Source organism: Rhinatrema bivittatum, chromosome 2 (assembly GCF_901001135.1).
Source record: "Rhinatrema bivittatum chromosome 2, aRhiBiv1.1, whole genome shotgun sequence".
Taxonomy (NCBI): Eukaryota; Metazoa; Chordata; class Amphibia; order Gymnophiona; family Rhinatrematidae; genus Rhinatrema; species Rhinatrema bivittatum.
The window spans coordinates 148,606,790-148,624,778 of record NC_042616.1 but is presented as its reverse complement, the minus strand read 5'-3'; the positions used below and the strand labels follow the sequence as shown (position 1 = coordinate 148,624,778).

At 40.8% G+C, this 17,989-nt stretch overlaps 1 protein-coding gene across 5 annotated transcripts in view; it reads right to left on the bottom strand.

The window, feature by feature from the left end:
* NEBL (nebulette) overlaps positions 1–17,989 on the bottom strand; it is a 673,305-nt gene that overhangs the window by 9,778 nt on the left and 645,538 nt on the right. For all 5 annotated transcript variants that reach the window (XM_029588730.1, XM_029588726.1, XM_029588729.1 and 2 more), the window contains one exon: positions 11,522–11,640. In XM_029588730.1, coding sequence (XP_029444590.1) covers positions 11,522–11,640 — 119 coding nt within the window. The remainder of the gene's footprint in view (positions 1–11,521; positions 11,641–17,989) is intronic.

Here is a 17,989-nt window from a genome sequence, read left to right as displayed (position 1 = left end):
TACTTTTGTTTGCGCCTGGAGCGCAAACAAAAGTAGGCTATTCGCGCGCCTTTTAAAATCCGCCCCTAAAGGCTTTGTTGAAATCCAAGTAAATCACATTAAACGCTCTTTTTTGATCCAGTTCTCTAGTCACCCAAATCATAAAGGTCAGTCAGATTTGTTTGGGAGCACCTTCCCCTGGTGAATCCATGGTGCCTCGGGTCCAGCAACCCACCGCATTGTAAATGGTTCACTATACTTTCCTTCAGCAGAGTCTCCATTAATTTTCCCACCAGAGAAGTGAAGCTAAATTTCCTGTAGTTTTCAGCCTCCTCATGGCTACCACTTTTGTGAAGCAGGACCACAACCGCTCTTCTCCAATCTTGCGGTACCACTCCCATTTCCAGGATCTATTGAACTGGTCTTTCAGCAGACCCACCAGCATATCTCTAAGCTCCCTCAGTATCCTAGGATATACCTTATCCAGCCCCATGGTCTTGTCCACGTTCATGTTTCCTAGCTCTTCCCATACATTCTTTTCTGTAAATTGGATTGCATATAATCTACCCCACCCACGGTCTTGTTAATCAACAGCAGTCTTTCTCCAGGGTCTTCTTTAGTGAATACTGAACTGAAATATTTGTTTAATATTTCTGCTATTTCTTTACCTTTCTCCACACATTGCTCTCCATCATCTTTCAATTTCACTATTCCACTCTGGCCTGCTTTCTTTCTCTGATATATTTGAAAAATGTTTTGTCACCTTTCTTTACTTCTTTGGCAAGCCTTTCTTCCGTTTGACCTTTTGCTTTTCTGATTCTTTCTTTGTCTCCCTCAGTTTCACCAGGTGGTCTTCCCTGTGTTCCTCTTTTTGGGATCTTTTATACTTCCTAAATAATTTTCTTTTTGCTTTTATTTTTTCAGCCACCTCTTTTAAGAACCAGATGGGGGTTTTTTTCCTCTTACTTTTGTTTACTTTTCTAACATAGATTTGTTGCCTTTGTAATAGCTTCTTCTACTGTGGCACACTGTTGTACACCCATTTTCTCCCAATCTTCTAGTTCTTTCTCCAGGAACATCCCCATTTTGACAGTCTGTATTTCTGAAATACCGTCTGATGATCACTGGTGCTCAGATGGGCACCTCCTCGGACATTAGAGACATTATCCTCATTTGTGAGCATCAAGTCGAGTATCACACCCTCCTTCATGTGTTCTTTTACCTTTATTTGAGCAGAGCCCCTTGAAAGGCATCCATTATTCTCTACTTCTTGTAGATTCCGCAGAAGGGATACTCAATCTACATCTAGCAGATTAAAATCTCCAACGAGCAGCACTTCTCCCTTCTTTCTCACTTTTTGGATGTCTTCAGTCAGATCTCTGTCCAGCTCTTTTGACTGAATTGGAAGCCTGAAGACCACACCAATGCAAATGGAAGCATCATCTTCTTTTTTTAGCTTAGCTCATAATGCTTCTTCCCTACCCCAAGTTCCTTGCATTTCAGTTGCTTGGATATTGTTTTTGACATAAAGCGCTACTCCTCGCCCTTTCCAGTCCTCTCTGTGCTTCCTTAATAAGTTATCACCCGGGGTGGTCATATCCAAATCATGAGATTCTATGAACCATATCTCTGTTACAGCAACAATGTTCAAATCTGCATCAACCATTACAGCCTGCACTTCTGGGATTTTATTTCCTAGACCACAGGCATTTGTGCTCATAGCTTTCCGGCTTCTCTCCCTCAGCTTGGTGCTCTTTATGGACATCTTTTATGCTCTATTCCAGGGGTCAGGAACCTATGGCTCGGGAGCCAGATATGGCTCTTTTGATGGCTGCATCTGGCTCGCAGACAAATCTTTAATAAAAAAGTAAAAATCTAACAAAGTCCCCCACCCTCCTGACCCCCCCAAGATCTGCCAAAAGTCCAGCGGGGGTCCAGGAGCGATCTCCTAGACTTCGGCGGTCGGCTGCCAGTAGTTAAAATGGTGCCGACGGCCCTTTGCCCTCACTATGTGTCACTGGGGTCGACCAATGGTGGCGGTAGCCCCTGTGACATAGTAAGGGCAAAGGGCCGTCGGCTGCCAGTAATCAAAATGGTGTCGACGGCCTTTGCCCTTACTATGTCACAGGGGCTACCGCCGCCATTGGTCGACCCCAGTGACATAGTGAGGGCAAAGGGCCGTCGGCGCCATTTTGACTACTGGCAGCCGACAGCCCAAGTCCAGGAGATCGCTCCCGGACCCCCGCTGGACCACCAGGGACTTTTGGCAGGTCTTGGGGGGGTCAGGAGGGTGGGGTTTGTAGTAAATTAATTTTGGAGGTCTTGGGGGGTGTCAAGAGGGTGGGGGGTTTTGTTAGATTTTTACTTTTTTATTAAAGATTTGTCTGCGAGCCCTGGACCCCCGCTGGATCACCAGGGACTTTTGGCAGGTCTTGGGGGTGTCAGGAGAGTAGGGGGTTGTAGTAAATTAATTTGGTAGGTCTTGGGGGAGTCAGGAGGGTGGGGGGGGGGGGGGTTGTAGTTAGTATGGCTCTCACGGAATTACATTTTAAAATATGTGGCATTCATGGCTCTCTCAGCCAAAAAGGTTCCCGACCCCTGCTCTATTCAGTAGATTTTTGTTATTTCTTCACTCACCTCTTGGAGATGTCAGAGGTGACATTCCAATTTCCTTCTGCCATCCATGCCTCTAGTTTAAATACCTCATGGCATATGTTTTGAATTTTCCACTTAGGATCCTTTCTGCCACAGACAGATATAGGCCATCTTTTACTGTTACATACATTGCACCAGATCCCAAAATATCCAAAATGTTCTTCCTTACACCAGGTTTTGAGCCATGTATTGAAATTATCTATATGGCTTAGCCTCTCCTTCCCCTTTCCATGAACATGTAACACTTCTGAAAAGGCAATAGACTTCGCCATGTGCCCACTCTTCTTTCTCAGAGTCTGGAAATCTCTCTGTACCACTTGGATGCTGTATCTAGAAAGGTCATTGGTACCCATATGGATGATAATGTTAACTTCAGAGGTCTTACTTTCTTCACTGATTGCATTGACTATCCTATTTGCATTTCTACCAGCTGAGGATCCTGGAAGATATTTAACTATAGTGTTCACCTTGAAAAGAATTCCCAATTAGTGACTATGATGACAGAGTCTCCCAGCAGAATGAGCTTTGTCTTATGGTTTTTGGTTGGCTTATGGAACAGCTGTGTGCATAGAGTTTCTTCTTTCCTTTCAGATACTTCAGTCTCTATTAAGAACATAAGAACATAAGAACATGCCATACTGGGTCAGACCAAGGGTCCATCAAGCCCAGCATCCTGTTTCCAACAGTGGCCAATCCAGGTCATAAGAACCTGGCAAGTACCCAATAAAGAGAAGACATTTTTGTATTGAATCAAGGACCGACAATGTGAAAAATCTTGGTGTTATGAGGTCAGTTAGGCCCCCAAAAAACTGAACCACTGACTAAGCTGTATAACATGTGAATATATATATATTTAGGATTTGTTAAGCCTTTTGGCCTCTCTTTTCTGTTAAATTTTATGTCTTCTCTGAAAAAAAAACTAAAATCGCTGAAATGTGTGTGCTAGTGGTGAGTCTCTGAGGCCTCAAGAAACCTATAGGGCACATTTTGCTGATGTTTTGGAGCCAGGACCTGACAGGCCTCTCTGCCCTAGGGCTGGAATATAAAGGACAGGAAAGGGTGCATGGCAAGATTTATGACTTAGTATTATGAGGAAAAATCAGACAAAGAATGAGAAATTCTATATAAACCACCTCACAAGACAAATGCCTTTGAATTGGTGGTAACGAAAGACATTCAAATGCATGCTATATCCAGCACACTGAGTCCCTGGCATCTATGGCTGAGATTAACGGGACCATCTCAGGGAAGTGAGAAGATTTGGTATTATATTGTAAATATATGGCTTTAATTTACTTGTTCTGTGAGTCTCCTTGTAATGTCCACTTTTAGTCAACTAATCAGTATGCAGGACTGGTAACCATTGTGGTTACATCTACAAATGTTTACTGATTATTTTAATATGTATGCATATTGTATTCTGCCAAGATTTGTGGATTGGTGGAATATAAATTTTTAAAATAAATAAATATACTTTCTTGCATCTTGTCTTCTATTACATTTGTACTTTTTCCCTTGTTTACATTATATCTTATTCTTATGTGCACTGCAAATTTTATTAGTCCAAGATTATTATATATATACTCAGTTTACTGGGATAATAAATGTGAAAATCAGCTAAGTACAGTATGAAGATATTTTCTGTTTGCATCTGTGGGAATTGAAAAAGAGCTACCTAGCAACCTTAACCACTCCTTGGCCATTACACTCACTTGAGAGAGTGGGTATCTCTGCATCACAGGTCTTATTCTACTAGAGCCCACTGTAATCCATTTATTCTTGGGTTTACAAATCTTTTGTGGTAGTGGGGGAAAGAATCCTGAATACTGTAAAGTGGGTAAGGTTTCCTTGGTGGTTGCTAATTCCTTTTTCATTGTAGCTAATTCAGATTTAAGGTGAGTCAACTCCTTGTTCATTGAAGAGACTTGTGAACAAATGGTGCAAGCCCTAAGCTTCTAGATAGTTTGCCTCAAACTAAAGGCACCACAGTTGTTAAATTGAATAATAGTCATTATGTTTATTTGATTTGAAAGAAAACTACTTGTATCTGATAAAGAATTAGCAAATTATCTTACCAATTACTGCAATTATGTACCCCAGCAAGACTATATTAGAAGAGCAAGCCCTGGGGTGGGTAGGCAGAGAGGTAGGGAGGGAGGGCCTCTAACAGTCAAGGTTATCAGTGAACAAAATATTCCTTGACATGCGCTTATTGTGAGTTTATCTAATCCACTAAAAGTTAGGGGGTTTATTCTTACTTTTCCAAAACTATAAAAGCAGTTTAAACTCCACATTATAACAAGTAAAATATAAAATCCACTATAACAAACAAAATATGTATACCCTTTAGTGCTTAAATCTGAGGAATCTCCTGAAAGGCATCCAATAATGAAAATACAGAACACTTTTCTGCTAGATCCCAGATTTTAAAGGCAGAAATGTATACGTAACTTAGGGAGCCCTTCTGGACAGAATATAATTACAAAGACAATGGCACAAGCCCCTGCAAGTCACAAGATTTTGTGACTACTATTGAATAGGATCAGACACAACCCAAGAAAAAGGAGACTTCTGTTTGCTGAAGTTTTTCATTCTTTTCCTATAGCTAGCCATCAAATTATAATATCCACACTCTATGCCCTTCAGTGCTTAAATCTGAGTAATCTTCTCAAAAGCAACCAATAATATAGTAATACAGAACATAGTAACATAGTAATGACAGCAGAAAAGGACCAAAATGATCCATCCAGTCTGCCCAGCAAACTTCTTATGGTAGTATCTGCCGTGCTGTGCAAGTTACCCCCATGTTTCTTTTTTACTGGGTGATGAGCCTTCTTTTTGAAGGAGTTAATAAACATGTGGATAAAGGTGAACCGGTAGATATAGTATACTTGGATTTTCAGAAGGCGTTTGACAAAGTTCCTCATGAGAGGCTTCTAGGAAAAGTAAAAAGTCATGGGATAGGTGGCGATGTCCTTTCGTGGATTGCAAACTGGCTAAAAGACAGGAAACAGAGAGTAGGATTAAATGGGCAATTTTCTCAGTGGAAGGGAGTGGACAGTGGAGTGCCTCAGGGATCTGTATTGGGACCCTTACTGTTCAATATATTTATAAATGATCTGGAAAGAAATACGACGAGTGAGATAATCAAATTTGCAGATGACACAAAATTGTTCAGAGTAGTTAAATCACAAGCAGATTGTGATAAATTGCAGGAAGACCTTGTGAGACTGGAAAATTGGGCATCCAAATGGCAGATGAAATTTAATGTGGATAAGTGCAAGGTGATGCATATAGGGAAAAATAACCCATGCTATAATTACACAATGTTGGGTTCCATATTAGGTGCTACAACCCAAGAAGGAGATCTAGGTGTCATAGTGGATAACACATTGAAATCGTCGGTGCAGTGTGCTGCGGCAGTCAAAAAAGCAAACAGAATGTTGGGAATTATTAGAAAAGGAATGGTGAATAAAACGGAAAATGTCATAATGCCTCTGTATCGCTCCATGGTGAGACCGCACCTTGAATACTGTGTACAATTCTGGTCACCGCATCTCAAAAAAGATATAATTGCGATGGAGAAGGTACAGAGAAGGGCTACCAAAATGATAAGGGGAATGGAACAGCTCCCCTATGAGGAAAGACTAAAGAGGTTAGGACTTTTCAGCTTGGAGAAGAGAAGACTGAGGGGGGATATGATAGAGGTGTTTAAAATCATGAGAGGTCTAGAATGGGTAGATGTGAATCGGTTATTTACTCTTTCGGATAGTAGAAAGACTAGGGGGCACTCCATGAAGTTAGCATGGGGCACATTTAAAACTAATCAGAGAAAGTTCTTTTTTACTCAACGCACAATTAAACTCTGGAATTTGTTGCCAGAGAATGTGGTTAGTACAGTTAGTATAGCTGTATTTAAAAAAGGATTGGAAAAGTTCTTGGAGGAGAAGTCCATTACCTGCTATTAAGTTCACTTAGAGAATAGCCACTGTCATTAGCAATGGTTACATAGAATAGACTTAGTTTTTGGGTACTTGCCAGGTTCTTATGGCCTGGATTGGCCACTGTTGGAAACAGGATGCTGGGCTTGATGGACCCTTGGTCTGACCCAGTATGGCATTTTCTTAATTCCTTTTTTCCCTTTGCTATTGAAGCGGAGATCTATGTTGCAGTTGCATGAAAGCATCAAGGCTTATTGGTTAAGGGTAATAATCCCCATACCTTCTGTTAAGGGTAGTAACGGCCGTACCAGCAAATCACCCCCATGCACTTTTTCCTTCATTTTCATCCCATGCTCCTTTGAGTTCTTTGACTGTTTTCATCTTCACCACCACCACCAAAAAGGCACTCCAGGCATCCACCACACTCTCTATGAAGAAATATTTCCTGACGGTGGTTCTGAGTCATCCCACTTGTAGTTCCATTTCAAGACCCCTAGCTCTACTGATTTCTTTCCAATGGGAAAGGCTCAAAGTTCATGCATCATTAAAACCTTTCAGTTATCTGAAGATCTGAAGATCTGTATCATATCTCCCTTACACCTCCTTTCTTCCAAGGTATACATACTCAGATCCTTCAGCCTCTCCTCCAAGATATTTAAGGCAGAAATGTATACTTAACTTAGGAAGCCTTTCTGGACAGGATATACCTGTAAAGACAATGGCAGTAGCCCATTGTTTTTAGTCAGAGGTTTCAGCCTTTCTTGGGCCTGATGCTGCAGAATCCACAGACTGCAATATCTCATCTTCCATTCTCTCATCCTAACAGAAGCCCTCTAACATTTACTCCAGAAAATGTACTATAGGGATCACATCGCCCAAGGTGATGCTTTTGGAAATCAAGTTCTCTGTGGCATCCTTGAAGAGCACTGGGATTTCTGTCAGCTGCTTCATGACTGCCCAATCAAGAAGCTCCAGGGGGTAATTCACGCCTATCCCTATTTCCTGAGACAGATCACAAATGGGTGTCTGCTTTTCCACTAACCTATGCAGCAACATGCCAGTATTGACAATAAGATGCTAATAAGGCATTTCAAATTCCTCCTACTTTTCCCAGAGAAGCTGCCCATCTTCACACTTCTATGGAAATGCCCTGCTATTTTCCTGCTAGTAATCCTCCAAAACTTTGTTCAGCTAATCATTCTGTAATTTCTTCTTCACAGAACCCTGTACAACATGATTCATTTTCAGAATCAAATGCAAATATTAACTGTGTTACCTCGACAGCAGTAACTAAGGAAGAGTGCACTGCTTGTTTTGGGTCTCATACTACTACTACCCCTACTGCCCTGATACTGCCTTCCTTGGATGGCTTTGCCACACTTTCTCTCACCTCCAAAACAATAAGTAAAGTAACCAGTGGTGTTGGCCCATCCTCTCTAAATTTCAATTTCTTCTGGCTGGAGCCGTCTGCCCCTCCTTTCAATTTTGATTTGAAAAGTCCCTTTTCAATTTAGGTACATGGCTCCCTGTCTTAATGCCTCTACTGCCAACAACATTTTTCCCTCAGCTTCTGCCTTTCCCTGACATCATTGACCTTCTCACTGCCTACTGGGCATTTGGATAGAAACAGGATTTATTCTTTATAAATTGTTCTGTAATTGATTGTGTGCACACCACTGACTGTACCACTCTGAGAATGTAGAAAACTATTCACATACAGACAATGCAGTGTTCTGATAATGTGCACTAGTGCACAGCTGACTGACTAGTGCACAGGTTCACAGTCTGCCTGGTAAGCTGCTTGCCGCAGTCTCTCTGTGCACTGCAGTGCTCAGCTCACTGGAATGGACTGGTGCTGCAGTGCTCACCTAGACAGAGAAAATAAACACTCTACTGGCACCGCTGGTCTGCTACAACTCTCCTCACCTTCCACCCAAATCCAGACCCTGCCTCCACCCTCCCCCAGGAAAGAAAATAATCAGCAGCAAAGTGCTGGCTGTTTGGCACTGAGTTCCTTTCTCAGTGGGTGAAACCAGTGCAGCAGAACTGTAGCATCAGGCAACCAAATTTTTCAAGTTTTGAACAAACACTCTTTGAAAGCAGAGCTCAATATATAGCATCCTTCCAGAACAAAATCTCAGAAGAAATGTGCAGTACTCGCACATGCCCAGATTCCAGGACCAGCATCACTGGATCCAGAGAGCATCAATAGACTGGTATAAAAAAAAAACTTCACTCTGATATGTTACCGCATGGTCTCCTTGCCAACAAGTCCTGCCCAGTGCCCACCAGTCTATGACAAGGTTGCAAGGTCACACATGACTCATAGGGAAGAGCTTGTTGCTATGCCTTAAGGAAAGGACTGTCTGGCTGCTTTAGATAATTACTTACAATTACTAAATGACTGATTCTGCAACCTGTTCTTTAATCCCTATTGACTTCTATGGCCCACAGATTTCATAGAAACATAGAAATTATGGTAGAAAAAGACCAATAGGCCCATCCAGCCTGCCCAGCAAGCTCCCACACTTATTTTTCCATACTTATCTGTTTCACCAACCACCAAGTTCAGGGCCCTTGAGGGTAACTGTTTGATTCAAAAAATGTCAATGGCCATAGAAATGAATGAAGTATGAAACAAATGAAACTAATAGGATATGTTTCATTCATGGTATGGTCCCCATTTGTTTCAAGGATCCCACAAATGAAATGAATGGAATCCATTCATTTCAGATGTCACATTTGTTTTAAATGAATGCACTTCCCTGCAATATATACTACTAGCTATCATAAATCAGAAAGTATAACCCATAGATACTCAGTAGTACAACTGAGGATCGGATTTTAGATTTACTTAATCACCTTTCCAAATCCAAACTCAAGGCAAGTTACAAATTCATGTACAGTATGTATTTCCCTGTCCCCAGGGGGCTTACAATCTACATTTGTACCTGAAGCAATGAAGGGTTAATTGACTTGCCCAACATCACAAGGAGCATTAGTGAGAAAAGTGGAATTTGAACCCTGGCTTCTCTGGTTTATAGCCCACTGCTCCATTCAGGAGAACTAGAGGATTTTTAAAAAAAGGGGTGATCATAATAAAAGATTATGAGGTAGATATTCATAGCCTTCATGGGTAAGTAATTTATCTGGATATCACTTATCTGGCTAAGTTAAGATCATTTTCTAAGCCTATCACAAGCGAAAAGTCCCTTTTCATGTGCGATAGCTTGTCAGGGGCGGAGTCGGGGAGGGGAGGAGTCGGGCCTGCAAGGAGGTGGACACGGCATTATCTTCGCTGGTGGCAATAAGGTAAGGACCGTTATCGTCGCCAGTAGCAATCCCAATAGCACCACCTTTCATGGTGGCGCTATTGGGTGCGAAAGCCGGCAATGATACCGCGGTGGTGCAATCGCTGCTGGCTTTCGCAGGCCTGCCCTCCCTTCTCCCCCCACCCCCATTACCGCTGGATTCACCATTCTCTGCGAGAATGGAAAATCAAGCCCTTAGACAGAAAACTTATCAAGCTAAGTTTTAATATCTCTACTTAGCCGAATAAGTTATCCAGCTAAGTAGAGCTGCCCCAATCTGCCCACTGCCTGCAACCATGTTGGCCGGCTAGCCAGAAAGTCTAAGTGACTTATCCAGCTATCTAGTGGCTACTGAGCATAACCAGTCCTACTTATCTGGCTATCTGGCATCTGAATATTAGACTCTATGTACATGAAGTGAAATACTGTTTCAGTCATATGGACCTATAGCAAAACCCAAGGAAGGCTTTACTATAGGTTTGTAACCTATAGTACTTGCCTTCAATGTTATCAGTTTTTCCAAACCCCATCCTGGAGGCACACCTAAACTTTTGGGGTTTCAGGTTATCCATATTGTCTGTTTTATTTGTATGCTTGTTCATCTTACATTAATTTCTTGTCCTAGCTCATTTACATTCAAATGATCCTTGGTAGAGGAAAGGAGTGCCTACAATTCCCATTAAGGAGTTAATATTGTTTTTAATTGCACCCATTTCTAAGTGTTTGTATAGTCAAATAAGAGAAAGGATCTAAATTTGAAGCTGGCAATGATTTCTTTCCATTTTTGTGACTGCCAAAAGCATTCAAAAATAGGACCACATGTATGTAACATGAATACTGAACCTATTCCACACTGAATTCATGTGGACAGGCTTCTGACAGCAGGACATTTAGAAAATATGAGCAAAAAATACTTGGCAGGAAATCTAAAGAACTCAGTATCAAAGGACTCAAGAAAAGAATAGGAGACTCATTCTTGAGAAATGATTCCATGTGTTAGTTCTTTTAAGAGACTTATTGCAATACAGCTTAAATAAAAACAATTTAAAATCTAAAACAACAAGATTTCCTTTCACTCCTACGTCTCAAGTCTACAAAATTCCTGAGCCGCAGAAATGGCCAAGTGTTCAGACATATTTGTTCTGGGTAATTATTCTCATCCTACAAAGAAGACATTCAGGCTGGCTTGGGGGATATTTGACTCTCTCCTGTGGAAACGTGTTCCTGCCCATCATATTTTGAATGCATCCAACGCAGGCAGTGGTGATTTGTCATTACTTATAGGGAAAGACAGGAGCATACTTTGCACTAAAGACAAGCTGTAGAACTCTAACAGAATAACTGGTTAAGGAATTTCATATACATTGCCATACAAACTGCACTAGAACCTCCACAGATGCATGGAGGACTTGAGAAATAATGCCACAGTTTGTATATGTAAAACTTTGAAACAAAATAATTGTTAGTGAATAGCAATGCATTCCAGTCAATAAACCATACAGTGTAGTTGTAGATGGTTGTGATCATATTAATAAGAAATGAATTAAACTTTTGGCTTAATTTACCTATTGGATGAACATTTTAAGGTTCACAGTAAAAACGCAACAAAGAATGGTTCTTTAATTTGATACTTGCCAAGCTTGGTGAATGTGGCTGTGAATGCATTGATCTCACTGAAGACATACTGGTCTGGTGCATATATCCATATCCTTGCTGAGATTGACTCGGATGATAAGCCCCAGGAAGCACGGGGGCTGCAAATTTCAATGAAATAAGAAAAAGAAATAGAAACATTAGTGACACAAAAACAGACTAGGATGGCAGATACAGATCACAAGGACTATTTTCTCTGCTCAGTTTTACTTTCTGTTCCATGACTATAGACCCCATTTAATCTCTGGCTTCACCTTGATATCTCCTGTGCTTATACCAAGGCTGTCTTGAATTCTGTTACTGCTTTTCCTTCCACCTCCACTGGAAGGCTGTTCTATTCCTCTACCATCCTATCTGTGCAAAAATATGTACTAAAATTACTCCTCATTCTATTTGCACCTCATATTGTGACCTCTTGCTCTAGAACTTCAAAGAATATTATGTAATGTTTCCTTAGATATCATTTTTGACCATGTGCTCTTTAATGGTAAACTGCAGCACTATATTTTTTAAAGTTTAATGTACTGTATATTAACTTTTGCATTACACCCTTTTCTTCTAACTATAATAAAATGTAAATGGAGGTACCTATGGTTGGCATATGAATGGTGATAACTGTACCTGTATTGCATTTCACTGACTCTAACCAACATTCAGAATAAGATGGAGGTAACTGAGAGCCAGTTTGGTTCCTAGGAAGTCCTGGGACATGCCAGCTAGTGCAGTTACTGAGAAATAATTAGGGGAGGATCCATGCAATATAACCCCTCCCCATTGAGGGTGCTGGCATGGACATTCTCCTCCTGTGAGGTTATATAGTAGCTTTCTACAGAGAGCTCAGGGGGACAGTATAGTTTGCTGTTTTGGAGGCAGTTTGAAGAGTTTTTACCTTGGTTGATTTCTGGCCTACCTGGAGGCCTGGGCTCCATCCTGCCTGGGATCCTTTGGGACAGGTCGAGGACTCCACTGCTGTAACCCTCTCCATAGGTGCAGAGTGGTTGTCCTGGGACTAACTTTGGGAATTTTGGACTTTGATTGGGAGGAGCCTTATAAGACACCTGTGCCGTTCCTGGATTCAGGACACAGGAAACCCTGTGTTTAGGATGCTCAGGGATAGGGACGACCTGCCCATCTGAGGTGGTGACCCACTGCAAGGAGCAATTTCGGTGTTAGGTTTTTTTTGGAAATAAGAATAATTTTGATTAGCTGCCCAGGAGGAAGATTTTTGCCCTGCTTTCTGCCTAGAGCAAAAAATTGCCCAAGCCTCTGTATGGAAAAGAATTCCACCCATCTGGGATCCCCACAGAAAACAGACTAAGGAAAAGAACAAGTAAAAAGATCCAGAAGATCTGCTAACTGTAAGAATCTAATTACACCATTGAGGACACCCATCCAGCATCATCACCCTGGGATGAGAGATTTGGACTTTGTGTAAGGACAGGACTTTGGCCATCTTTGCAAGGGGTTTCCTGACCATCTTAGGGTTACCCTGCCTACTGGGACCTCCACTTCACCCATACCAGGAGGGTGGATGGCTCTCTTGCCTGCGAATTAGACTCCTGCACAAATAGGGGTAGAGTCTGTAAACAAATAGAGAAATACTGTGGTGCTAGGAGTTAATTGTGCCATTTCATCTGACTATTCAAATCAGTAAAGTTTTAAGTCTGGACACTATGCAAGTGGCTCCAGCATGGTTTTTGTCATACAGCACACACTGAGAAAAAAATATCCCTCTCCCAGGGACAATACAAAAGGAAGACGTCACCCCTAGCACGTGGGTCCTGAAAGGTAGCTCATTTCCCCCATAAAAAGTATCCAAACCCTGGGGAAGGAGTCTGTGAGAAGAGCTAGGTAGGTGTCCCTGCCCCAAAGAGCTATAAATAAGTTTATGACTCCCACCGGAGTGCGACATACTTCCTGAGGTGGGGTTTCATGAAAATAACTCTTTTTCTTATCCTGTAAATGATCTAGCTTTATTCATGGAATTCATGAATGATTTCTACAGTACTATGATCAAAAGATACAAAAAACATCAACATTTTACCATGGATAAAACAATAGTGGCTAGGGGTACTAATAAATCATGGGCCCAATATTCAAAGATATCCGGTTATCTAAGTTATCTGGATATTACTTATCCAGATAACTTAGAAGGGATATGCTATGCTGCTGAATATAAATGGATAAGTTCTAGTTACATGGCTAAGTTATATCCGGATAACTTTAGACCTGCTCAATAGCAGATCTAACTTATTCGGTTATCTTAATCGGATAAGGCTGAACATAGCTATTTATCTGGTTATTATAACCTGATAAGTAGCGCTGCTCCGATCCACCCATTCCCTGCCCATTGACTATCTAGTTATCTACTTAGCCAGATAAGTGACTTAACCAGGTATATGGTGGCCACTGAACGTAGCCGGATATTCAACTGCCACCACTTAGTTGGATAAATCCTACTTATTCTGCTATCTAGAGCTAAACATGCTTTCAATATCGGGCCCCATAATTATAAATGTAAAGCTGAAAAGGCATGTGAACATTTCCCGAAATGCAAGGATCCATGGGAGTGGAATTGTTTGTGATAGACTGTCCTGATCCAACCCCTACAGGGTGGGTGAGTCATTATCCATCATCTATATAGGTAATCCATAAATCTCTGGGAAGGATTGTTGATGAGAAGTTCTATAAAGATGTAGCCATGAATTATGGCTGTCCATGCTCCATGAGGGAAAGGGCGATTTGCCTTTCTTTTCCACTGGGAGAGTGTGTTTCCTCTCTTAACAGGTTAGAGTAGGTTCTACGAAGGATCCAGAAGGGATCTACCTAGGAAGGATGATATTTCCAGCGCTAGGGGATAAAGATTATAATTCTGGAGGCAGTGTGCACTAACTAGGTATTTATAGACAATGAAGTGTGACAAACAGATTTCAGTGCTCTACTACTGACTTTCTGGAAGGGAGCGACACCTTGGGAAACTTGTGGAAGTTTCAAACTTTCTAAGGCTGTACTTAAACATCATAAGGAATTGTATTTGGTAATTCTTTGGATTATTGATTCTCTACAAATTCATTGGGTTCATTTATCATTTCACATTAGGAAATCTACGTTAGTGTTAAGGCTCTAATGCATGCGTTAAATAGTGCAGTGTGCTAATATGCAAATGTCACATTAGTTATGCAAGTGGGAGGAATTTGGGTGGAGTTAATGGTAATGAGCAGCTCCTAACATCAAATGCGATAGAGTAATTCACAGCAATGTAGGTTTTAATGTCGGAAATAACTACACCTTTTTTCTGTGCATTGTCCCCACGTTAGCTGTGCATTACCGATCGAAAAGATTTTTATCGCACATGCCGGTTCGGGCACAGGAGGGAATTGGCGAGAGAGACAGAGAGAGATCACATGCCTTATCAGCACTGAAATCTTTTAAAGAGACAAGAGTTGATTTGTGCAATGAAATAGAGATTGCTTTGTAGTAATCAACTCCTCTTGTTGGTACCTTTCATTGATTCAAATGATAGAAATTCATCAGTCACATCTAATTTGCAGTTAATTCCTCTGACTATGTATATAAAAGCACCCCCGCAAACCCGACTTACAGTGGTATATATATAGCATGTCACAGTGACTCTATACAGAGGCTCTCTCTCGCTTAACAGTTGTGGGGTGTGTGATACATATACCGCATGTGTTAAAAACAAATAATGCGGGATACAATAATGTAATGTGCATTGTGATATTTATCTATGCATTGCAATAACTCTACAATTTGCCTAACCATGCCCATTTTTTTTTTTTTTTTACCATAGGTGCTATTTCCAGTATAATTATAGCATTTTGATGAATCTAGGGGTTAGGGAGTTATTTTAGTAATGCTGTTTTCCCATGTTGTATTTATGGAAAAAAGAATGCTCAGTAAATAGAACTTTTAGGGTCTGATTCAACAAAGTCTTTTCCCATAGACAGACACAGAATGGGAGAAAAACTTTAGTGAATCAGGCCCTTAGATTGTAAGCACTTTGAGGACAGGGAAATACCTTTAGTACTTACATGCAGTCTGCTCTGAAGTGGCTGACCAGTCATAAAAGGTCAAACAAAAATGCTATTCAGAAAAACTGATTTGAATTCATCAGCATGAAGTAAAAAGATGATCTCAATTTCATCACCACCCACTTACAGGCCAATGCAATATCGCGCGCTGGCATCAGTGCACGACTCAACCCGCGATTGGATGTGTGTTATGGACCCTCGTCCATAACGCCCCATGCAAACCAGGAGTTAGCATGTCCAAAATGCGCGCCCAATCATGCATGTAGGTAATAGCACTCATCACATGCAAATGTATGTTGATGAGGCTATAATCTATTCTCTTCGACGCAAAAAATAAGTGCGCCCGACATGTACATCTTTACTCGCCAAAATTAACGCCTGCTCCAAGCAGGCATTAATTTTAAAGGAGCCCAAAAAGTGTACAGAAAAGCAGAAAATACTGCTTTTACATACTTCCTCCAACTTAATATTTTAGTGATATTAAGTCAGAGGAACTTAAAAAATTAGATTGTCCCAAAAAAAAAAAAAAAAGGGTGCCAGTGGTCAGGTTTGGAAAAGGGACGCTCAATTAATGAGCATCCATTTTCCTAACCTGTGGCTCTGCACAGGTTATAAAAATGGACACTTTAAGATTAAGTGTCCATTTTCCTAACTGGCTGACAGCCACCTCTCCCAGGCACCAGCTGCCGAGGAGGTGCTAGAGACACACAGTTTCCCCTAGCATCTCCTTTATACCGTGGCAGCCCATTTGCATTTTGCATTGGTTGCCCCGGAGAGGTGGATCGGAGCGCATTAAGGAAGCGGGCGCTCAATCATGATCGCCCGTTTAACGCGCACTGATATTGCATCGGCCTGTTAGTGAGGAAAAATGGGTCTTTTCATCAGTCTTTTGATTCAGGAATAAGCCATCATTTAAAGCATAAATAATCAACTCTCCAAAATATATTCACAATGTTCAAATGGTTGTGTTTTGATTACACTGAAAATAAGTGTCTTTCAAAGAGAACTATTCTGTGCAGATCACACACCTTTTATAATATATTTAAACAACACTAGTTCTCTAATAGGCATTATAAAGAAAACATGTATTTAAAAGTGTATAAAATAATACATTGAATAATGTATGAGAAATTTAATAAAGTATAAATTGAAAAAAAAAATAATGAAACTGGTTTCATACTGTCACACTTTGTTACCAGAGATACAACAGTTGGCTCTTCCTTTGCTGGACTGGGATCTAGTGGTGCAGTTTTGCTATTATCAGCAATACAATGCAATTTTAAAATTTTATAAATAAATTATATTTAGAGGAAAAAACACAGCATTTGGCATAGCTTGTTTTAAAACAATTGCATTTAAAAGAATATTTTGTGAGGTGATAAAACTAAGGAAGTACAATTCACACAAAAGGCAAGCATGTTAGTTCAAAAGAATAAAACAAATATTTTAAAAATTATGAAGTATACATAAAAGTTTTTTTTAATTGCATTTATAAATAATTTTGAAGAAAGATGTCTTTTTCTTTTTAGTTTACACTGTATCTTTAGTAGTCTTTTCCACCCTTACTGTATTTCATTTCCACAATGGTTTGGAACCCAACCCCGGCATTGCATGCCACCATAATCAGGGACTGGGCTTCCTCCAGCAGCTCAATGGTAAATTCTGTGGCATATGCGCATACATTTGAATAATTTTGCATATTAAATAATGTAATTTATATTTGCGTAATAAAAATTAATGTGTTTTCCAAACTTGCTTTAAGAGGGTATAATAGGGGTGTGGTGGTGGTTTTTTCTTGCCATTTTCATTTCGTGTCATCTGTTTGATTTTGTTTTTAAAATGGTTTGGGAGTGTTTACTTTGGGTTTTCCTAATTTTGGAATTAGTGCGCACTAACGGGACTTAATGTGCAGTAACTATAGTGCGCACTTAGGGGTAGATTTTCAAAGAAGCGCGCAGTCTTCATCCGATTTTGGAGTGGCTTGTAAGGGAATCTCCCTTTCCCCTAATCTAACCTTCCCACCCCTTCCCCTAACTTATCCCCCCCCACCCCTATCCTAAACCTCCCCAAAATTTTATTTAACCTTCTGTGCCTGCCGGCATGCAATCCCCCGCCACAGCGGCAAATGGGTATCTGTGCCGGAGGCTTCTGGCCCCGCCCCTTTTTTAAAGCCCCGGGACTTAGGCGCATCCTGGGGCTTTACGCGCATCACTGGGCCTTTATAAAATAGGCCCAGCATGCGTAGAGCTTTGAAAATCCAGCCCTAACTGAAAATGCTACCAATAAGTTAAAAGGTGTCAATTGGGGAAGCAGTTTGTTAGCTAGAGGTATGGTTCTGCATTCCCATTGAGATATGCATACTTTGAATTCCCCAGGTGTGTGTGGGGAGGTGACTGGT